This window comes from Anarrhichthys ocellatus, unplaced genomic scaffold (genome assembly GCF_004355925.1).
Source record: "Anarrhichthys ocellatus isolate YVR2014 unplaced genomic scaffold, GSC_Weel_1.0 scaffold17, whole genome shotgun sequence".
NCBI classification, from domain to species: Eukaryota; Metazoa; Chordata; class Actinopteri; order Perciformes; family Anarhichadidae; genus Anarrhichthys; species Anarrhichthys ocellatus.
Window position 1 is genome coordinate 5980245 of NW_022280047.1, and position 24949 is coordinate 6005193.

The 24949-nt window shown below is 42.9% G+C and overlaps 1 protein-coding gene across 2 annotated transcripts in view; it reads right to left on the reverse strand.

Moving 5' to 3' along the window:
* LOC116388399 (netrin receptor UNC5C-like) overlaps nucleotides 1-22543 on the reverse strand; it is a 171047-nt gene extending 148504 nt beyond the window's left edge. For both annotated transcript variants that reach the window (XM_031856204.1, XM_031856203.1), the window contains exon 1: nucleotides 22106-22543. In XM_031856204.1, coding sequence (XP_031712064.1) covers nucleotides 22106-22223 — 118 coding nt within the window. In that variant the 5' untranslated portion in view covers nucleotides 22224-22543. The remainder of the gene's footprint in view (nucleotides 1-22105) is intronic.
* Between the last annotated feature and the right edge of the window lie 2406 nt (nucleotides 22544-24949).

Below are 24949 nucleotides of genomic sequence, written 5' to 3' on the forward strand. Positions count from 1 at the left end.
GAGCCGCTACTCCTTCGCGTCGAAAGGAGTCAGCTGAGGTGGTTCGGGCATCTAATTAGGATGCCTCCTGGACGCCTCCCACTGGAGGTTTTCCAGGCACGTCCAACTGGGAAGAGACCCCGGGGAAGACCCAGAACACGCTGGAGAGATTACATCTCCCAGCTGGCCTGGGAACGCCTCGGGATCCCCCAGAATGAGCTGGAACATGTTGCCGGTGAGAGGGAGGTCTGGGTCGGCCTGCTTGACCTGCTGCCACCGCGACCCGACCCCGGATAAGCGGTGGAAAATGGATGGATGGATAGTGAAGAGAAGTGACTTCTGTGTTCGGGATGGAGTGTGAGTGTAGCTTAAGTTAAGGGCAGAGCGATGGAAATGACGTACGTGTTTGTGCATGCATGAGTCCTGGGGTCCAAGGGTCCAGGAGCCGCCCTCCCACTGCGAGCCTGCCAAGAGCGCACAACTGTCTGCAAACTTCACAGCTCACTCACTCAAACACCTCTTCCAGCAGTTATTATGATAAGGATTACAATGCTGGATATTTCACCCCGTTTCTGCATGTTTCTCTCTATTTACTCGGGTTCAACTCTCCATTATAAGCTTATAAGCGTAAGGCAGAGTTGACATGGTCAGCTACTATACATCTACTTGACCGGCTTTTTGTCTTAAGATAAAAACTGCGGGTGTAGTGAATAAATTAGGGAAACGGTTTGAGATTTGGGGCAGTGCACAGTCATGCGGAGCTGCTCTCCACTGTGAAGTGCATCCTCCTTCACCCTTCGCTACCCTTCTACTTTGTTTCCTAGAGCTAGCCTTCCCCATCGCCCTTTACTCCCCATTTCTCTAAGAACACACATTCACAAACAAACATTGCATTCATTTCTACCCTTCTGATTCTAATCTTTGTTCTTCCCACCAAACTTTTTTCTTTGCCTTTTTTTACACATGGAATCATCGTACTGTACACAAATAAGGGCCTCGGGCAGTTGCAATTTAACACAGTCATAAAAAATCACACACTCACACCCGCTTATCCACCAGCTTACACGCGTTATCGCACACAAACACACACGGAGAGACAACCCATGGCATGCCCGTGTCTCTTCTCTGCACATGCCGCAGCAGCTCTGCGCTCCTGCTTGAAGCCCGATGATCCCCAGCCTGTCACTGAGGGCAACAGAATGTCCTGTCACCAGGGGAAACGGAACGCCCTGTCACCCGAGGTAACGGAACGCCTCGTCACCCGCGGTAATAATGAAGCTGTAAATGTCTCCCGACAGTCCAGACGTGGAGGTATGACACATCTTCGGGACATGAGGTACATATGGAGAGAGAGAGGGAGAGACAAAGTGACAGAGGAGGGGGGGGGGGGGGGGGGGAGGGCATGTTGCTAGGGTGGATCAGAGCAGCAGTACCAGCTAGCTAATAGGTCAGAAGTAATGTGACCGTCAGAAGGTCAGACAAGCCCTCGAGCAAAAATCATTGCATTTATTTTCATTCATGTCATCACCATTATTAGCCCAGTACATTCAAGTGGCTTAATTACTTTTAACACATGATGTGCTTGAGTCCCTGTAGATCTGAGTGGTAAAACAAATGATCTAAGAGCAGCTGACGACCCTTCCTCCATCCCCTCTCGGACCACACTGTAGAGGAGTTGATTGTAGCGCTAGTTCAGGCGGTATTGAATTCACACTTGCATTAGCTGATTGCCATTAGTTGACTTCTCATGCTTCACAATCACCGGCTCATTTACCAGCTGCATAGTTGCCAGCTGACTAGTACGTCCAATCATATCAACACAGGTGTGTGGCACGGCCATTATAACTTGACACCTCTCATTATTACTGCTGCCTCCCATTAGCCCCCTTATGTTAGAAGCTTCTTGATGTGGTTGATTTTAACGAAAACCTCATGTCCATCTATGTTTATTAGAGGAGGATGAGATCCCGGCAGAATCTGGTCCCTGCTCAGATCCTTCTGTGAGAGCTTCATCAAACAGCAGAGCCAAATCTAACCGGTTTCTATCAATATTCTTTGACACGGGCGTCTGCGACTAAAGTGCATTCAGTCCAACAGCACGGCAAAGACTTGGGGTAGTTGGCTGCTAGACCCAATCAGCCTATCCATCATGAAAAAAGAAAAATTGAATTGTGAGTAAGACATAAACAATGGTGCCGTTAGCTACAGCTGCAGCCGTCTGCTGTTTCAGTTTTATTCCCCCTGCGTACAGCATCACCTTGATGATTGAAGAAAAGCCATGTTTAGAACAACACTAGCAACGCAAAAACAAAACACAGCACTCTCATTGATGACTCTAAGGGCACTAGTAAAAAATATATATCTATATATTTCTGCATACAGGGGTTCTTAAACAGTCTTGGAATTGCATAAACTGGGTTTGACTGGAAAGCCGAGAATCTCTTGGATCCAATGAGCCCAATTGTATTGATGTGTGATGATGTGAGTCCCCATAGTAGCCTAACTACTATCGACCTGCTTCCTTATCTCACTGTGGGAGTTTACAAACCTAGCGTATTAATGTGATTTAACATACCCTGCATAGTATATGGAAAGTACTTTTAAATACTACATTCAAATCTCAGTTTCTTGTGTGTTTGCTGCAGTGATAGAGGGAGGAACCGCAACAACCAGAAGGCAAACTGCCCAACAGAGAGTGTGAGAGAGCAGCAGGTAGACAGACAGAGAAATTGATTTAGACGGAGAGAGAGAGAGAGAAAGCTACAAAAAAATGAGCGACAGACTCAGCAGAGATCACAGCAAGGTACCCTAATTGAAAAAGGCAAAACGAAAAAATCGTTAAACAAGCCCCACTGGTGTCTCCCTTATTAGATTCCCCTGCTGGTGTCACGCCGATTAAATTCCCTCTTGTTTCCCCTAACAAACTCCAAACTCTCAGACAATTTGTTAAGGAGAGGGATTATAGGGAATTGGAAGAAGCTGTGAGCATGTGTGTATTTATCTCCATGTGTAAATTGCAAGTCTGCTTAAATGTTTTTTCAAGTTGTGATTTGAAGACACATACTGCAGTTTGCAGAGTAATGTGTTTGTTGACACTAATAAGACATGATTACTGCTGTGTTTTCCAGATGCTGTAATGAAAATCCCAGGGTGGGACATGTCCTTAATATATATATATATATATATATATAGCGCAGCGCTTTTTTGCACCCAGTGCTTATGTCAACAATAAGAGGAAAGAAAAACATGCGACTGAGATTTTGTTTGACAGTTATGTGAAATAATGACTTCTTGAAAAGTCTCTTAAAACATCTAACGGACTGCGAAGGGAACTTAACCTTCATGCTGTTTTTCTTTATTTGTCGTCACTACTTCTCTTATTCATCCTCTTGTCGTCTGCGTGTTTCACTCTTTTCCTTCTCCCTCATCATCAGCATCATAATATTTTCCATCTGTTCTGAGAGATGGAGACATAAACTGAGCCGGAGCCAGCACGAACAGCTGCAGGCATCTATTCCCATATATTGCAGTACGTCTTACCCCCACATATTCCCTTTATGTTGAGCCCATCACTGAGTACACTAGACCCCATTACTCTCATTAGCTTTTACAGCACTTGGCTGGTACAACATTTGCATTTGCAGGGAGTAAAGAGGACAGACTGCTTACATAGTTTCAAAACAGCCTTCATGTCATTTGAAATGCAGCGCATTTTGTTTTTTTCACATGATTTCACACAGACTTATGATGTGCATCTTACAATACCAAACCAAATGATGTTTGCTATGTTGGTAGATCATTTCCCTGGAGTCAGAAAAAAAAAAATCCACCTGTCATGACATGACTTGTTCCAAATCAACAACACAAACAAAACAAATAAACAGATTAAGGAGCTTGCTGTGAGGTAATTTCACTGCCTTAAAAAGTTTAAGTGACGGATACATTTGCATTACATCAAAGAGATGCACCAGCCAAATCGCCTTCCAGTGCTTTAATGCAATTTGACTTCAAATGTCTTGAAATGAGCTTAATTCAGACAGTTTGACTTAATGCTGCAATGACTCGACAAGCCAGTGGTTTATGTGTTCATGAAAGGCAAAAAACAAAGTGACAGAATCAGCCAGCTGGATAGTATAATGCGACTCCTTTTCAATGCAGATGAACTTGCTTCACCTTCATTTCAAGTCACTTCTTTATGGGTTTTGTAAAACAGCACAGGACACTTCTCTACTTTCATTTGCACTGACAATAGTTGCAGCTATCATGCTGTTTTGGATCAATTGTCTCCCAAAAAGTACAAAAACCACTGAGTTGGAAGGCAGAGGCTTCAAATAAAATGATGTCTCCCACTAGCCTCAATATGTCTGGAACCTGCTGAGGTGGCGTAACTTTCTCAGTACCTTCACTGTACAAATACAGCTGCTCAAACCAATCAAGACAGGCCGTAATTTCGCTCTGTCGCCCACTGACTATATGCTGACAGGACGATACCTATTGCTGTGACACTTTCAACAAAAGAACACGTCTAACCGCCTCTATAGCATAGAGTGCTGTTTCACTTGGTATCTGACCGTCACATCATTTAGATGTGCATTTTAATTAGCTGCTGCTGCTGAAGTACTTTCTCCTACCCCAAATATGTCTGCAATGTGCTGATGTATTACACATTCAGCACTTTGATTTTGCATAAAGCCGTTAACTTTGGACTGAGCTCAATGTTGCATTTCTGGAAGTGCAGTATGCATGTGTATATGTATATTTATATCCCCATGGCTCTCTGAAATACATTTATAGCAGGTAGTCAGCTGTCGTAAGTGCCACAAAGGTCCGTCTGTGCAACGGTAATGGGCAGAGTTTGGACTACAGTGTACAGTATATGAGCATGAGGGTCCTCCCGACATTAATAGGCAGTGCCCAAGCCACACTCTGCTTGTGTGTGTGTGTGTGTGTGCACGCGCGTGTCTGCATGCGCACACTGCAGGCTAAAGTCCCAGACCGGCTCAACAAGCTTAATACCATTATCAAGATTTACAGCGATGCTCATGTGGGACTTACATCAAAATGGTTGGTGCACAGCACAGACAGAACCCGTATCCCAATTAGAGAGCCTGAGGAACGGCGGTGCACACAAACCAACACAAGGGGACACACAATCCCTTTCTCAGACTCTCGCTATCTTTCTCTCTCAGACACTTCTGCATATTCACAATATCTTGAACTATCTCACACACAAACATCCCCACTCCCCCCCCCCCCCCCCCCACCTGGGGACAGTGCCTCTGGCCTTTGCTGCTGGAGGGGGGAAAACGCTGAAATGGTGGTAAATAAAGGAAGGAAGTGAGGACAGGACAAGAGATTGAGCAAGTGAGAAAGAAGGAGAATGGAGCAGCCTCCCAAACAGCTCAAGATGTACAAGAAACGGCTCCGAGCAACGTCGTTTGCATCAGCGGCACATTTTCACGCTGAGCCCCTTTTATGATTTAAAAACTGAAATTGCACTGAACCGCCAAAGTATTGCTATAACAATATATTCTTTTCTTTCGAGGAGCATTCATTTCCAATATTTCAAGTAAACGCAACCATTGAATTCAAACAGACAGATCTTTTGAGTTTGTTCATATTTTTGGAAAAAGCTATAAGCCACTTATTTCCATTTAAAAGACAACCACATTGCCCTATATTCAAAATTCATAGGAAATGAGAAGAAGCAGTCGCTATGCTGTGAATGTGTGTATGCTCATGTATATGCATACCAAAGTGTGTGTAGGCTTGCGGCGGACATTACTGCATGTGCCTGCCCTAAGTGTGTATGTACGCGCACAAGCATGCGTGTGTGTGTGCTAGCAGAAAAACCGGCAAGAGCTTTAACGATAGAGCAGAAAATGCAGACCAAGCATCTCCCTCTCAGAGAGACCAATTCAACCGCTGAGCCGGAGATGTGCGGAACGCTGAAGTGTCCAAGGTGCTTCAGAGTGTCTGTTCATTATAATGAAACGTACCTAATATTAGATGCTCCCAGTGTCTATTCAAAACATATTGATGCTTATTGGGTGCTAAAGCATTCTGTACTTCTCCTTTCACAGCGCATTGGCATGGAAACAAATGACCAATTTCAATATCAAGTTATCATGAATAATTCATGGCTGCTCGAAGGGCTTTAGGCATAACCTTGCGTAATATCAAAACAGCTTGTTGTGACTGGAAATGCACAGAGCTCAATTAATTCTGTTGAAGCACACGCGATAGCACTTCATAAATGCACCTGAATGCAGTTTACACTTAAGTCATATGTTAATCATTTCGAAGATGCATTGAAACACTTCAGTTCATTTCTGATAGAAAGTTCTATCCGGAAAAGATTTGCCTCTGGGTTGATCTGGGACGAAGAGAAAGAAAGAAAATGTGATATTTATTCAATAAATGCTCAATCAGTTTGATATTTGAGAAATAGCACCGGACCAATTACTTCTGAAATGTATAGATCAGGGCCAGATTCCACTCCAGCTGTAGACATAAAACAGCACTATTTTAGGAATCAGACATATGAGTGATGCAGCAGTGATTTTTATAGATCTGTGTAAGAAGTGCAGGTATGAAATGTGACTAAAATAGTGCTCCTGAAGCTGATAAAAGCCTTGAAATGTAGCGTGTGGCTTCTCCCCCTTACCTCCTGCCTTTTCCTTTCTTTTCACCTGCTCCTCCCATCCCTCTCCCACCCTGTTTTAGCAACCCTCCAGTCCTCATTCTCTCTCATCTGTAGTCCGTCTCACTAAGTTCTGCCTCTTGACAGTGTTGCCAAACACCTCAGTGACTAGTTACCGCTCACTAATTCTTTCTTTTGCCCTCGCTGTCTTCTGCACTCTTTCCTTTCTCCATATTTGCTGCAGGTAGTGAAAGAAGCTCAGTCTTTCCTGCCTGCCATAGTTACTCCTCTTTCTCAAGGCTAGCTACAAACACACACACCTAGACGCCCACACCTACACTCATCCCCAAAGTCAAAGTCGCACACATAAATTATATATACACGCATTCCCAAAACAGAAGACAGCAATCAATGTCGGCCAGTCACAGTTTAATAAGCAGACTAAACAATGCTGCTCCATTATTACTGTCGTGTTTAACCAACAGCACAAGAACAACACTGAGAATCAATACACTGCCACGCGACAGTGTGTGTGTGTGTGTGTATAACACCAAGTTGTGTGTATATGTGTGTCTGATCCACTCAATGAAGCAGCCAGCAGGAAAAGGTCCTCGATGATTAAATGTCTACTTAAGCAGACCTCCGAGACATTTGTGTGTGTGTGTGTGTGTTAAACAATTGTATGTACCCAACATGGGGCCAACGGTAAATCTGCCTTGATTGATTTTCTTCGAGGCAAATTGGTTGCAACACCTGGTCTACAAAAACCTGAATACAATTGGTTTTGTTTCCACAGATTAGAGGGTCTTGTTTAGATATCGACTGGAGACAAAATAGGGGAACCCTCACCTGAAATACCACTTTAAAAAAGACTGAAGTTCAAAAGGCGTCTCAACTTTAAAGTGGTTACCTTGTTTTTCATTAGCCATCCTATCGACCCGATACTATTGAAGCTCTGTGGCATTTCCTTGAGGGAAAAACTTCTGCAACCATTGTGACGTCTACAGTGCTAGGACTAAGACTACAACAGCAGCATCTGTCCATGAAATGTCTGCAATGCAACATATTTCCGTTGGAAAAAAATATATTTAGAAGCATCTCTTTGCAAAGTTCAATACCCTAATTGCTACATTTTTGTTTTCTTTTGTGTGACTGCCCACCACGATTGCCTTAAGGTGAAAGCAGAAATCTAAGAGACGCATATTTTGCTGAAATGATTACTCATTGTGGAATGAAAACTCTTTACATGGTTCGATGTGGCTAAATAAAATATATTTTGTTGTCATTTTTTAATGAATAGACCCTTTGGATATAATTCAAGATATCAGGACTTTGCTATTTCCCTCACCTAAGATCTCGAATGCACAGGTCACTACAACGTCTGTATAACCCCATATGGCACCGGTCTGTCTGAAACCCTGAAGCATTTTGTTATCTTAACTCCGTGCTCTGTAAATAATTCATCTGACACACCTCTCCTCCTCTGCTCTAAAGACCAAAAGTGATGGAACTAAAAGCTTAAAGGACTTAAACTGTACGGCAGCGCAGTGAGGAGGACTGCTCCTGATTGAATCCTGCTACATAGGTGCCTTTCAGCCAGAGATGAAACGAGGAGTGACACATTTGCTCTCGAACACTTAAAACTTAATGCCGTGCTCAGTCACTCTCTTTTGCTCATTTACAGAAAATAAATTTAACAATCAAATTCCTATTTAGGATCACCTCCATAAAACGGCAATATGGCGTGGAGTATTTTCATTATGTCACGGTTAATACATCGTAAGCTGGTGCCATGCAAGGATGACATTTATAACGGTCTACAAGAGGCTTTATATTCATGGTTCTCTAACTAGAAGTGATTTCAGGATACTCGAGATGAGTGACTTGCTGTCTGTTCAGCAGGTAATGTTTCCGTTTCATGTTCTCCCTCCTGCAGCTCCCCACTACCGAATGAACACAGCAAAACAGTGCAGATGCTTCCACAAAATCCGGGGGGGAGGTTGGGGGAAAGACACAAAATTTGAACAGAACTAACTGACAAGTTTGTCATTAGCTGTGGGTTTCGGTTCATTTTCAAACTACAACATAAACTTTTGTGAGTTACGACTTGACCTGGGGCCAAAACAGCAGTCCTGCCCTCATTTTCTGACAAGACCTCAGCACTGAGCGGAGATAAACAAAAACCCTGGAGGGGCCCAGAGGAAGAAGCAACACAAATAACTACAGCAACAATACAAGGATTTGGAGGAGCTAGAGAGAGCCGTGGGCATTGTCTGGCTTTAGTCAGCTACTTTCTGCTTCTTTTGAAACTGTTCCTTGGGTGTGGATGACATTTCTCAGATCAGAGAAGGGGGAAACTTCAAATGTTTCTACAAAGTTTCCCTCCTTGTGTCTTTTGTTTAAAGTTTAAATCTCCCTTTCCCCCAGGAAGGAAGGAAGGAAGGAAGGAAGGAAAACAGGAAGAAAGAAAGGAAGGAGAAAAGGGAAGAAACTCGGCCCAAACTGGAGAAAGATGAGAGGGATTGAAGAGGAGACAGTGTAAAAGAGAAACAGAGATGAGGAGAAAGCGAAGGGAGGCTCACAGACATTTATTTATTGTTCTTTTGATGTGGTAAAATAACCCTGCTTTGACACCGTGACACAAGTCTCTCGCTCATTCATCTGCTCACAGAAAAAGTAACCCCATACACATGATGTCACTGGCTCAAAATGCTAAATGCATAGCTCACAGATGGCTACTTGCCACAGAGGACCAGCCATGAAGCACATTTCAACAAGTAGGCAACAATTGAAATTGTGTGCAGCTGTTACAGTTGCAACCAATTTATTTGAGGTAGATGTCCAGGTCTGATGTAGTGCTCTATAGTATGCTGGTGAAATGCCAAGGGTGATTATGAATCCCTAAAAAGGATGGGTATACTTTAACAAAGACGCACAAGCCCAGGCAACACAGGCAACCTTTTTTTTCCTCCAACTAAGCATTGAGATAAATGGCTTGGTCGCTCTAAATCCCATGTTAACATCACCAGTATGATCCAAAACAGGGTAGGTGTCAGAATATTAGTGCACATGTAAACTTAAAATGCAGACAAATTCAAACATCACAATATTTTGGACCAAATCTTCAGAGTGCCAGACACTGAGTCAATAGACTGGCCCTTGGATTTGTTTAACCCCTGCCAGCAGCTATAACACCATAATTTACTTATTTATATCTAAAGTGAGCAATTTTGACTTAACTGTACAATAACTTTATATTTTTCTTATAACTTCTGTATTTATCTATATATATATATTTTTTTATTCTCAAATGGAACAACTGGAACGTGACTCAATTTCCCCCAAATAATCAACAAAGAATGTCTGATGACTTTTGGTCTTTTAAGAATACACAAAACCTTTAAAAAGGAGCATTTCACCAATTTTTACACACGGTTCAGTTGACTTTTCACAAGGAGTACAGTACTACTCGGCCTGTGAAAACTGTTGTTTGATGTATTTTGTGTTATTCATAAAATCAGATAACGTACTGTAAGCCCAGGAAAAGACAACATTTAGGCTAAATCAAAAAAATGTCAAAAACATAATTAGGCATTAAACTTTGAAGGTAACGGATTGCTACAACAGTACAGGTGGCTTTTCCCGCCCTTCTGAAACTCCCAACTGCTAACATATCAGACATGGTCTAGAGGGTGACAGGATATACCAAACCTGCCAAGGGCACAACAGCTACATATGGAGACACAGTGTCTGTCCACACTCCTACTTTAATTGCCAAACTAACCATCCAGTGCCATTATGTGTGTGTTTGTGTGTGAGTGAGTGTGTGTGTGTGTGTGTGTTGGCTGCCATGTCTGGAAACCCCCTTGTATGCTAGTGTTCAACAGGGCAGAGTCACTTGTCCCTTAGTATACTGTGTGTGTGTGTGTGTGTGTTGTTCCAGTATTGGCAGGCCAATTGCGCCACATGTCATTGGACAGTGAGCCAGTTTGTGTGCCGAAAACCGTTACTGCACCACTACACCAGCTGTGCCTCGGGGAGATGATGATGATGGCAACAAAAGTAAATAAAAACAACAACAAAAAAAGCAAGAATATCTGGTGGAGGTGAACAGTTGAGTCTGAAACCCTCTGAAATGTGCTGGATTACAGCCGCAGATATGAAACACCTGTGGTTCATTGTGATCGTTTACTGCACTTCATTAAATCATGGGCTCTGCAAGTTGTGTCAAATTAACTTTCCTCACTGCTGGGACTATCGGGAAGAGATCTTTTCTATTATTTCTGTGAAGAGACAGCTCAGCTGGGGCTTTGTTGTGAGCTGAGAATGAAACAAAGGCCCCAAAAATTGCAATACGACTCAAGAGGTCGCACCCACAAACAAAAGACACAATTGTCCTAATACAAAACACACCATTTTTGAATTTGACAAGTGAAGACTCAAAGTGCTTGAAGACTCAAAGTGCTTGAAGGCATGGGTTGGTCTTCTTCAAAAAGACATTTTTGAAACTTTTGTTGAAACGGTCTACCTTCACGTATTCTGTCCCTACACTCACTGGTTGTTACCTGAGTGTTCCACAAGCTGCTAGTTCAACAGCTGTGAGTACCAACAATATCCATGTTTGTTGTTTACATTCTTGATGATAATGAAAATCATTTTCGGGGAATGGCTTTGAAGGGACGGGCTGTCAGTGTTGCAGACTTTCATGCTAGATTCAGCAACTTTTGGAGCTGGTGCGGATACTTTCACTGGAAAAGAGTTGGCAACACGGGACTGGATTCTTTTTTTTGATTTATTTATTTTTTTATCCATCGTACTCTTGCTGGTTTTAAAATATCACCAACTCTGCCTTTAAGTGGTGGAAAAGATTATCTTCATAAAATCATCACCATAATGAAATTAAGTAAATTATATTTCTATGTAAAATGTGCCACACTACTTTTAATTTGGATTTTAATCATCTGCAGTGGGCATTCACTTCCATCTTTAGGGAAAGTGACTACAGAACTACGTCATCCAAAACCAGCAATCATTTGTTTAGAAAAAGGCTCTTCATACTTGTTATTGTCAACTTGTTTTCTAAAGATATACAAGTTAGTTCAACATGCAAGACAAAGAGCTATCTGATGTTGTAACAACCCCTCCAAAAATAAATAGAAACGCATTCATTAGAGCTAAATGATGCTGGGAAAACAATATGTCTAACCCCCTTCAGATTAAAAGCAGTGCTGCTGCAGACAGAATAAAATAGTGCTCCTCATTATGACTAAGTTGTTTACAACATCAAAGTAGCACTGTAAATTCATTGGGTAAAAGACCAGGAATTTTATTTTTTTGTCTTGTTTTTACTTAGTAAAGAATGAAGAATTATAAACACAGTGTACAGACAACATTTGAAAGAGGGAAATGTCTGTTTCGTACATATGTGGCCATTTCATTTCCTCCTTTGTTTAACGTTTCATGACGTGTCATTGTGAAACTTCTCAGATCAAGCGTGTGTGTGTGTGTGTGAAACTTCCATATTGAATTGCATCTAGATTTCATCAGCTGTCAGATCACAGCAGGGACCATCTTATAATGATGGGATAATGATGGGACAGCTCAAGAGAACTGTAGTTTACACAAGAATATCAAGGGAAAATTGTTAGACGTTATTTATTAGCGAGGAACAAACTAGTGTCATTATGTCGTCCCTTCATCTCGCCATGTTCATCTGCGGATTTAGGATCCCAAAAACTGATCATTCCAAGACAATAAATAACAGCATGGTGGACATCATATCACACAGAGCCTGTGTCCTTTTGAGCATAAACGGTCACCAAAATATAAGCATCAAAGTCGCACTTCATGGTAGAGGGCTGCATTATGAAAAACATTGTAAAATTCCACTGATCTCCTCCAAGAAACTGCATAATGAGCTACAATTAACTTTAAGTGCAAAAAAACTGTACAAGCTTGTACAAAACTGTACAAGCCTTAAAAGCCTTACAGAAATCCTTGAGGATGGGAATTTAAAACATGCCAAGCAGCGGGAGTAAGATAGAGTGAAAGAGAGAGATTTTTTTTTTCGGCTCAATCCAAAGGTTTATTTTCAATAAACATCGATAAATGTTGTGAGACAATACAGCCCGGAGGGCCAGAGGGCTCAGATCAGAAGGCCACAGCTAACAAGTTAGCACACACAAGTCATTTGTACACACACACACACACAGTTTGTGTGGGAGAGAATCAATGAAAACAAAGCGTAGCCTATCCGAAACGGCACAAAACAAAGGCAGTGGGTCTGTACTTTAATAGCTGCACTGCTGAGTCACAATGTGGAGCGCCCGTAATAAAACATGACTTTCACTCAGAGGTTGGTGGAGAGAAGATCTTAAATCTCCCAATCATTCAAAACAACTCTAAAGCTTTAATCCATTGACCTCATCATCACCCCGTCTAGTTTAAGCCTCTTTGGAAACAGTGTTTCCCCCAAAAGTAATATCTGATTATCTGCACCAGCAGCTGACTCCGTGCTTATTAAACTTGGTGGCGAACAGTTGACTCTCTGGATTTTTTTAGGCCACTGAATAAAAGGCCTTTTGTGTCTTGATGTATTAGCAAATGAAAATATACATTTTAGTCTTATTTTTAATCTGAACTGAATTTATTTCAAAAATAAATATGATTTATCTTATTTGCTTTTCGTTATTTATGCTGTCCATCTGGTCAGTTTTTTTTATACTGTGTTTGGAAGAATCTGCTTGAAGTCTGTTTGCATTTCCCTTCAATATGATCCCAATACCGGAGTGACCGGTCATGTTTATATTCATATTGCACCTTCCTTATTCCTCTCAATATTGAAGTGATTTCTCTATAGGACAAAACCTGCACAACAAGCTCTGCACACCAAATAAAGACATTCAAAAGCATGCAGTAAACCACAAGGTATTAAGTGCACACCATGGTAATGTAGAGGTAGAACCTGCAGAAAAACAATCTATTCTCTGCAGTCCGACTTTGGCAACAAGTGATGAATAAATTCACTCTCTTTCTTTCCATACAGAAACAAAGGCAACCAAACACACAGACAATGGGCGGATCCATTTTTTATCAAACAAAAAAAAAAAACTTCTATACAACTGGTAGCTTCCACTCATAGAGCAAACTTTCTTCAGACGTGTTCGTCGATGGACTCGCAGACCAAGGAAAGCTAACTTTTATTTTTGTTCTTTTTGTCAAGCCAGCTATTGTCTTTAGTCCGGATGTCGCTCTCATTGAGCAAAGTAAACCAGACTTTACAGTTTTAAACAGTTCAGTTTTTGCACTTAGCCTTGGGCAGGCAGGCACATTGTCCCTTTGTCCTGTCGAAGGAAAAGAGGGGCTTCTGAATGATTTTCTCAATCACATGACATGCACACAATTAATACTGGAAACCAGCAGTGCAGCTCACAGCGACTGTATCTATCTGTATTTCCTGATGTTCACAGACCAATAAACTCTTACAACTTGCTCTTCAGGACATAATCTGTTTAAATGCATTGAGTCTGTATCCCATTGCCCCTGACCTCTAGAGGCAAAAATCGGGTGATGCAAACACCAAAGTTTCTGTATGACTGTAAATTAAAGTGGAGTGAAATTATTCAGCTGTCCCTTTTTCACTGCGGTGTTTCATCAAATTTCTTCCCTCTCTGTGATTAATTACCAACCCTGCAGTCTTTCCCTATCTCTCTCCCGCGCTTGATGTCCCCATATCCCAGTCACACTATCTATCTCCCTCCCACTCGTTCAGCATTGCCTCTGCCTGGCTCTTCTGCCTTTTTCACCCCTATATACAATCGCTTTCTCTCCCCGCAGAACAAAAGATTTCAGGAAGCAAATGTGGAGAGTCATTATTCTCTCCGCTTTCTCTCCACCTACAGTGCCTTCCTACCTGTGCTCCTCTGGGGGAGTAGGAGGGAGGAAAAAAAAAGCGCTGTGTGCATGGATAATTCTGGGAAATAACAATGTGATATTTCATCCACACACATACACACAACGGACACACAAACATGCCTTCTCAGCAAAGTACTGCCCATATTCATTAGCCACTTAGAATGCTGTGCTCGAATGAATCAAAGCAAACTGCTTACACGTAATCTTGTCACCCGCGGAGAAAAATATGCCGGGTTCCTTATTACAACCGGTGTGGAGCAAAAATAAGTGAAAGGACTTGTACCATATGCAAGTCTACAACACAGTGTGTCGGTGCCTTTGTATCGATCATACACTATAAACTCTAACTGAATGTTTCTGTCGATTTTGTGCTTTCTTGCCTGCCTGCCTATGTGTGTGTGTGTGTTAGTCTCTTGTTTTGCTAAGCCTACACAAGGTACACGACAGTAAATTACATCATGTCTACAGCAGGAGAACAGGCAACCAAAAACCTTTTTACAAGACATGCTAAATCCTCTTTTTTCACGGCATCCTACAGAATTACAATGTACTCTTTCAAAGCAGGCAAAACGTGTGTGCGTTTGCGTGTGCGTACAGAGTGTAGACGTAAGCCTAGGAGGTACAAAGTTACAGTGGTGATTATAGTAATTATGGTTTCAGGTTTTTTGCATATTCTTTCAGATGGACCACTAGATTACCAGACAGTTTTGGCACGAAGAGAGCAAGAGAGAGGGGGGGTAGAAAAGAGTTACTGTTGGAGCGGAGGGAGGGAGGGAGGCGTTGGATTGAGGGAGCAAGAAAGAGTGAAGGAGAGGGAAAAAGTGCAACAGTATAAAGGGGAGATGTAGAAAGGAGAGCGGGAGAGGAAAAGTAGAGTTAGAAAGGAAGAGAGAATGTAGTGGCGAAAGATACGAAGAAGAGAAAGACTAATCCTTCAGGCGGCTTCCAAACGCCGCTCAGCCCGCTTGCTCACTCGCTCCCCTCGCTCCCTCCTCCTCCTCCTCCTCTCCCCAATCCTCCCTCAACCAGGAGTTGAATGGGCTTTTACAGTGCAGCTTTGTTTTCAATCAAATTCTCAACCCCAAAAAACTAAATAAAATCTTCCCTTTTAGTTATTTTTCTCCCCAACTTCATTCTATTTCACTCTCTCCATTCCTTATAAGATCTTATCTTAAACGTGTCCCTTTCTTCTAGCTCACTCTCTCAAAACAGGACAATGCCCATAACAAGCTTTCAGTGGAAACAAAAAAGGACCCGGGGTGCCCGCCTCGTGGACCCCCTGCTGAGGCGCGTCGTCTTTTGTCAATGGGAGATTAATTACATATTCATGGTGACACAAATAAGACTCTCTTGCTCACACAAACACACCATTCAGCCAAAGCACCCATCTGCTGGTCGTGTGTCTGCACTCGTGGAATTGTTCTTTCGAACGGAGCACACACACTTAGAAATGTTTGTTTTTTTGCATTTGTGTGTTTTTAAGGGGGGGGGGGGGGGGCACCTGTGCAGTGCCCTGGCTCATAAAGGTTTAGCACTGCAGCAATCTGTGAATATACTTCAACAATGATACATACATCACCAAATTTGCAGCCTTTCATTAATACGAGTGCCACGAGCAAAAAATCTGGAGACGTGGCAGATTGGTGCTTTGCCATTAATCCAAACAAAGTGTCAGAGACAGACACAGGAAGACACGGGGGGATGAAGCTGAAGAAGCAGAAGTCGGTTTCTTCACACACAGAAAGGAAAGAAAGAAAAAAAAAACTTTCTCCGGTAATCGCCTGTCTTCAATACGCACAGTGTGTTGCACATTGTGTTTTGAAGCAAGTAAACCAGCCCGGGCTATTTACTGGAGGTTTTACGGTATCAAATAAAAAGAATATATAGACCATGAAAAGCCTAAGCTGCCGGCTGTGGATAGAAGCAAGGCCTTAAAAAAAGAGATACGGGCGAGATTTCAATGGAGAGCAGCTGGCATGGTGTGGAGCTCCATTTCTATACCTGTCTCCTTCCCTTCCCTTTTTTCTTTCCATCTATCTGTATTGAAACGATGTGTGTGTGACTGATAAGTTTCCACCATGTTTCTGTGACCAAACACACACACACACACACACACACACACACGCAAACACGCATCTCCAGCTGGTTGTGGGCCCCGTTCAGATGCACAACAATATGTCCACTGTTTGGGCCACACTCTAATTAAGCAGTGTAAATCTAACTAGAGAAAAGGGGACAGCGTGGTGAGAGACAGTAGCAGAAGAAGAGAATAATAAAAGGGGGGCAAAAAGTGAGAGAGGCAAGCAGAATGTCAGAGGTAGCAGATGGGAAGGAGAGAAAGCAGGACAGAGAGGCTGAGAGAAATGGGGACAAATGACAGGAAAGAGGAATTGAGACGATGGACAACGGTGCAAAAAATCTGTGGCCTGGCACACGGTGGCTTCAGTTCACCGAGTCCAACTGTTCACTGTGGGAATCAAAGACGCCCTGCTTCTCCCGGCTGTAGGCTGAATACATGACAAGAGAATGCGTCTCAGAGTTAGCTTGTCGAAAATAATATTTTGGGATTTTTCTGTGAACTAGCTGTTCCACGATGATGTGAATTTCTTCCTATGCTTATGATCAAGCAGCTCATTTACTGCAATACTTGTGTTTTGATCTTGCAGTGTGGTTTAATAATATGACTTTAAAGATAATGAAGTAAGAGTACATCTAAATCTGTGGTTAAAAAGACTAAATAGGTTTTAAATTTTTTGCAGTGCAGGACTGCATGGGACCAGTGGGAACTATATAGGAGGCCATTGATTGGGTACAAACGGCATTCTCTCAGAACACCCACCCCACACACACACACACACACAACTAACTGAAACAAAAAGCCTGGAAATGAGAGCACCAAATGAGGCCTTAGGTTTCGCGGGCCATGAAAAATTCATAATTCCAGATCTTTACATGAAACTCGAGAAGGAATTAGGCCTAACAGCAGGAGACGCTGGGAATCAGTTTCAGAACATTTAGCTTCTTCTCTTTTCTCAGCCCGTCTTTCGAGTAAACATACACGCTCAAAGACACAAATGCACACACACACACACACACACACACACACACACAGAAGGACGCATTCTTATGTTACATCCCGGGTTTTCCCCTGCAGAGGGGGAGAGATAGCAAATGGTGCAAGCGGTGTGACGCACATAGTCGACACAGCCTTTTGAAAACCACACTTGCGTCTTCTAAATCGGATTTCATCTCTGCTTTCCTCAAAGTGAAACATGCCTCCAAAAAATTCTCTGCCGCTTCACAAACAGCCCACGTTCCGGCTCTTGATTCTTGAAATAGGCCAAGCTGTAATTGCTATGAGTTCCAAGTAAACCGTATATATAATATGCACACAAATGTTGTTGGATACAGAAGGTCCAGCATTAAATCTACAGAGTGAATGGATGAACATACAAGGCCACAGGCAAGGGGAGAGAGAGAAAAAAAGGTCAGTATAAAAAAACATTCAGCAGCTAACAGAAGACGTGGACTGGAGGACAGAGATAGAGATGGAGAAAAGGTGTATAACGTATAATCACTGCTCACACTTAAGGTATAGGGTTTATAAAACGTACAGATGAGGAACAATAATTAAAAAATGTATTTAAAAAAAAAAGAAGGCAGAGAGGGTGAGGGAAATCTGCCACCACTAGGCTGCTGCTAGCAGCAGGAGGGTCTTCTATACAAAACAACCCCAGACACAGTCAAAGACTTCCTTTCACACACTCCTGTGAACGCCTGGCTGAGCACACACACACACACACAAACGCACACACTATATGCTCTCAAACACACACGCACAGAACGCAGACAGAATGCAGCATTGTTTGACTGCAGAACTATCTTGCTGTGTGCGAGTGTGTGTCTGTGTGTGTGTGTGTGAGCGTGTGTGTGTGTGTGTGTGTATGGCAGTCAGTCAGCTTGTCAAGTCCTAGTGGAGTGATCAAAGCTGGTACAAACCACCCAGAGAGATCTCTCCCTTCCTCATCCATTCATCCTTCCCCTCTCTTACTCGTTCTATCCCCCTCTCTCTCTCTCGCCCTGATACAGAAATGGCATTAAATTTACCACATAAATCCTGCTCGGCCAATCGCATTGCGGTCGCTGGAGTAGCGCGGCCAATCAAATTGGACTGTTTAGTTCCAATAATTCCCAGACGTCGTCCCCCACAAGCACTGAACCCTGGATGGCTGCAGTGCACCATGGGACAGGATCAGAGCATAATGAGAGACAGCAGGGGAGCTCTGGCAATATCATAATGCCAAGATCACGCACACACACACACACACACACACACACACACATGCAAGAGAATACCATGTGAGCTCTGCTGGAGCACTGTTATGATGCCAAGTTGACACACACATGTACAAAATCACACTCCCAAGTATAGACTTTTCTGTCACACATGTGTGCACAGAAACACACACACACACACACACCACAGGAGTTCTGAGAACAACCTGCCAAGTTAATACACACACTCCTCATGTGAGTACAGCTACACAACTCTGCACCACCAGATTCACACAAACACACCTACTAAGTGAGAAAAAGGTATCCTAGAATAAACGCTTCTGTTTCATTTAAAGAAAAGGGTTTCCGAGCTGAAACACAAAATGCCACTGAAAAGCGAGCGCGTGTAACTCGAACCCAAAACAGCCAAACAAAAATCGCAAAAACATACCAAATGTTTGAGAGGAACACTGTTCAGCAGCTGAGTTGTAGAACATGGCTACAATGCAGTTTAGTCATCATAATAGACAAGGGGACTTTGTCGAGTGGTCTTCACTCCCGTTCATTCCAGATCAAATGTAGGGGGCTCAGCTAATGGCTTTTTAATAGGCCAAGAGGCTTGAGGGTGGGCCTTAGTCGGAAGGCGGACACACGCACTCAAGCTGGCATTAGAGGATCTCAACTACGCACTCTCTTCTCATTGTAAGGGCACATGCGTCTGTGTGCGCACAAGCGTGCAAGAGACTTTTCCATTGTGTAACACACTTTCTATAGCACTGCAAAGCTAGGAGCAAGATGTCTACATGCCAGATTAAATGACTAAGTGCTGAAAGAAAATGTGGATCCGTTATGTGCGGAATAACCTTTCTCACATCTGAACATTTTGAATATTTGTATCCACAGCAGTGCCAGCATCATTTCCACAAACACCATCACCATGAACATAATTACTAACGACCTCAATAACAAACTCAGCTATTAAAGCACACCAAACCACATATTCCACAGCAGCATTAAACTGGAGGCAGCAACTGGCCATAAGACACTCAATGAGGCATGAGCAGAACTAAAGAGCAGATTCATTTGGTTAAAAACAACCATTTGTTTTTCCGTTCAAAGACAAAATGCCCACAGAAACACAGTTTGTAATTTGAGGGAAAATCTCTACCTGAATAGAGTGGGAATTGAATCCAGCTCTGATGCACAGAGAGGATTAGCTATGTACACAGAGCAACCCCCCCTTCTCCTACACCTACCCCCCCCACAGTTGGGTCAATGTGTTTGTGTGTTTTCCCCATTCAATAGAACAACTAATGGAGCGGCTCCTCACACACAAAGAACCAACTTCAGAGACACGAGTCAAGTTGGGAGGAAGAGAGAAACAACAAACAGGGAACATAATAGACAAGCCCAATCTAGGAGAAGACCAGAAATACAAACTTTAAAAATGGGGGGGGGGGCAGGATGAGGGACAAAGATTGAGGAGTTTAATTTGCCTGAAAAGCATCAACTGTTTTAGTTTCCAATTATACGATTTCTCCACCAAAGTCAAATTGACTGCCAAGCTGCAATTTATCGGAGGTTGGTGAAAGCCTACTCAAATCGTGTACCTAAATTGCAATGTATTGATTTAACAGTCAACCTATAGAGAACGGTCATAATGAATATTGGTGGGTGTTGCTGAAATCTTGTTCCCCTGGGCAACGAGAGACTAAGGTGGCCGCAACATCATGTCCAATTACTTCCCAAATTCAGCACAAAAAATAAAACCTTCGACGGATCAGCAACTTTGACACCAATTTACTGACTGCACTGTAGTGTGGACTAGCCAGCCCACTGTATCCCCTGAGAGGCATTCAGATATATTATATAATGGAGGCTAAACATTAAAGCAACACAGGGCCCTAATAGGATAATGGAATATTATACTTTTAGACATTAATAGAGGATGACACGCACCTTAAGTGCCTGTTAGAAGGTCAAACCTCTGAGGTTACTGAGGCCAAACAGGGGGAAGTGGTGAATTAATCAACTTGGTAAAACAACAGAGAGTTAGACATTAATGCGTTTGGATGAACGTTAACAGGGCACGAGTTCTACCAGAGGAAGTCACTGAGAGTGAGAGAGACATTTTCGTATATGTCAGCATTTCGGAGGAGCAGCCAACATTGCGGCTGGCACGGAGCTCTTACATGGAAATTATAATATCGAGAAGGCAGAAAGTTCGGCTCGTTATTCGGGCTTCAGTCCGCACCGAGACCTGCGGGTACCCTCCGCCGATTGGCTGCACGTCACTCCTCAGAAATATCACTTTAATATGCCTGCTATACTTCCCCGGGGGATTATAGTGCCGATGCGGCTCTAATAAACAACACCTCATCGTCTAGTGTTTTAAATACTGATAGGGGGAACTCTCTTTATGAGCTAATGATGGTGCTTTGATGTGCCATTTAATCTCCAACTGCACCCGTGATGTTTGCAGCGCGTTTGTTCTGAGCACTCCTGGTTTTTTGTTGTTGTTGTTGTGAGGTTTGCAGCGTATAATTACCTCTATACGCTTCTGGCGGCCGTGAGTTTTTTGTGACTTCTGATCAATTTTCCAATCCGGGCAGCGAAGCGTCGCGTCTATACTGCGAAGCGCTCTGCAATAAGACATTAGTCGGCTGATCGTGGAGTCCAAGTCCTGCCCTTCACAGTGTTTTCACCTTAATTTAACTGCGAGCTCGGATCGGAGCTCATTAACGCATCCATCGAACCAACAGGCAAAAAAAATCACTGCACTGTTCAATTCGGACACGGACTTCGGGAGTTTTTACAGTCACATTCACATTATGTGTGTGGTTCTCAATAGCGAGTCGAGACCATATTTTCTCAGGTAGTATGCAGCCTTTATGAGTTATTAAAGCGTGTACGTTTCTATCGTCCTAAATTAATTAGCTTATTAGTCGTTCCTCACAGGGAAACGTGGGCTGCGAGTTTTGCCTTACAGTTGGGCACCGCACACTTCGAGCGGGTCAGGGAAATGCGCACGTATACGCACGGTTTAACGCGACCGGAAAGCATCGCCCTCATCAGCTCAATTTAAAATGTAAATACAGCAGCAGCAACAATAAAAAAGTAAAACCATCCCTTGGCAGGAGCTTCTTCTGCCTCCTCGCCTACTGACAGGCATGCCGCCTCTAGCACACAGCCGCATCTCGGCAATGAATGAACGCTTCTATCGCTCTGAAACAATTAAAGTGTATTAAAGAAAAAATAAAAAGGTGTGAAAGAAGACGCGCTCTCCAGCCTTACCTTGGGCGACTCCTCGGTGTACGAGCACCAGGAGGAGCAGGATCCCCGGCGTGGTGCACATCCTCACCAAGCTGCAACCCCCGTGTCCTATTCCACTTCTCTGTCCACTTTTCCCCATTACAAGCAACGCGTATAACACATAAACACACACACACACACACAACTCCTCGGTCCGCGGTGGGGGAAATGAGGACCCCCCCCCCCCTCTCCTTTCGTCCACCTCAGGGTCTGCTGATTAATCAAACGAGTCCAAAACCAAAAGGTGGCTGAGTGTATCGCCTCTAGTCCCGATGTCGGAGTCCGTCTCAGAAGGCGCAGGTTAAGCTGTGCGGAGAGAGAGGTGGTGGAAATCGCCACGGGGTCCCTTCACTCGTGTCAGCGGCGCTGCTGCCTTGCCACTATAAGCTCTGCTTTTCTCTCTCCGTGCGCTCTCTCCTTCTCCACTCTCTCCGTTTACGCAGAGACAGAAATGCCACCGCCCTCTGGCTACCGTACCAGACTCTCTATTTCTCCCTCACTCTCACTCTCCTACTTCTATTTCTTACTTTAATATCATAAAAATAAAAACCTCATATACATTGGACTCTTAATGGCACGTCTGAATAAGGATATTTGTGGAGTTTGATACGTTTAGGGTGAAGTGGATTCTCTCCCCACTTTGACCACATTTAAGGCTTAAAATAAACTCTTCACCTTTTCTTTTGGAGGCTTTTCCAGAGACTGATATTACATTTTACTTTCTTGTATTATTGTTATTTTTTACCTGCTGGTTCTATGAACTTGGTTATGTTTGAGACATATTTGAGACAGACGTAGTATGTATTTTTTAAATCCATTGTATCTATCTATTGACTGCGCGTGTACGCACGTGTGCGCGCCTATAATTGCTGCCGGTGAGGAACAAACCAGGGAGCCACGTTTCTCCGAGAGCTCACCGACTGATGTCTGCCCCCTGACGGCCACGTGCGTTGGACCTGCAACAGTATACCGTGAGAGGTAAAACTTTACAACCGAGTTTGTTTATCCCCTTTAATAAGCACACTGCTGTAAAAACGACATGAAGTACGTTTTGGATTGCTGTCAAGGATTATATGAACAACATGTTGTTAAAAGGCTAATATGACATACTGTTCATTTTGCAAGATGTCAAGTAGTCACCACATTTACAAAATGAAGCCATCCTTGTTAATCTTGGTGACGCAGGTTTGTCTTACTGCTCCCATATCTCCACATATTTATGTCAGCGCATTCACATGTCCATACATCTCTGTTTGTGCAGAGGCCATCTTTGCAAAAGCAGAACAACAATCTGATATGATAAACATCTTTTTTTTTAAATGATCAACACTACTTGAAACCGCAGCTTCACCTTGAACACGTCTGACTACTGAAGGAAAATGTAAACATGTAAGTGACTGATGAATAGATTCAAAACCAGCTCAATTGCTACTCCTCCAGCTAACACAACTGAACAGTGTTGCTGCACAGTCATTTGAGCAGCACAGCCTGGATCATGCATTGTAAATGGCAATAGTAAAATATGTGCTCGGTGCCATTTGTCACCACAGCAGCCCGACAGCTCAGTGACTACCACTGGAAGTAGCTGCTACCCGCAGGGACCTGTAAAAGCCTTTTTATTCTGCCACTTTATTGGGAATGGGAAAGCAATAACTTACACAAGAAACATATGGCACACTTGGATATGGATCAGCACTTGCACTAGCAACAGCCAATGGCAGTAGTGTTTTCACAGTTCCAAGTGGTAGCACAACACAACTACACTTCATATGTACTGCAAATACTTCAAAGTAATATCCAAGAAGTGTATCACATAACATAGTTAAAGCAGGCAAATTATTTGTCTCTTCCAAGAAAGTTTTCATTGGAACTGCATTAGATCAGATTAGATGTGATTTTAACAGGTCAAGGCTTTTTGTAGGTCAGGCCCACGGCACTTTCTGCATCCAACCTCACATTCTTGGAAAAGCAGACAACAGACTATAGCTGTTATTTAAAACAATGAATGTGAATCTGGTTTGTCCTCTTCACTTTTCACAGTTTGGAATATTTCCAAAAGCTGTGAATAAGAGATGTGCGTGTCGAGTAACTCTTCTTGAAAAAATAACGATTGCAGGGTGTGTGTGTGTGTGTGTGTGTGTGTGTTTCTGCCCCAGAGCCGACCAGCATTACTTCTAACTAAACTCTCTGAGGACTTTGTCACACTCTCTCCATATCTCTTTTTCTTTGAATGTAAAGACCATCAAAGACAATCCAACATCCCTTTACTGGTGTTCATCATCATTACAGGGATAGATGTACAGTATCTAGGAGGTTGAACAGGTTTTTCTGTCAGTTTCCTGTGCCTTTAACCCATAGCATCAAAAACGCAGCGATAATGAGAGGGGGAGACAGAGGACACCATTAAAAGGATATCACCACCTTGATAACGCAGAGAAGAGGGTAAAAGATGTAATGATATACAGCGTTAGAAAAGGTTCTTGTTCTGCTTTTATATCAACAGTCTACTATTTGCATTGTATTGCATTAGGCACAACCTCATTATGCTACACAGTTATTTTCAGTACAAAAAATAGTTTTGATAATCCTTAAAGGAAGAGTTGGATGCAAAGTACTGATTCTACTCTGAAACATGCGAGTGATGGATAGAAGTGATCTTCTCATCAACAAGGTGAATAAGCGTATTTCCCATAATGTCAAACCACTTTCTTATATGGCTCCAAAAGCGCCGTATACTGATACAGGTATACTTGTCTACCTCAAAATGGTGGCAGAATACTATAATCAATGTGATTTTTTTATTAGATGTGGCTGTCTTGAACAGCG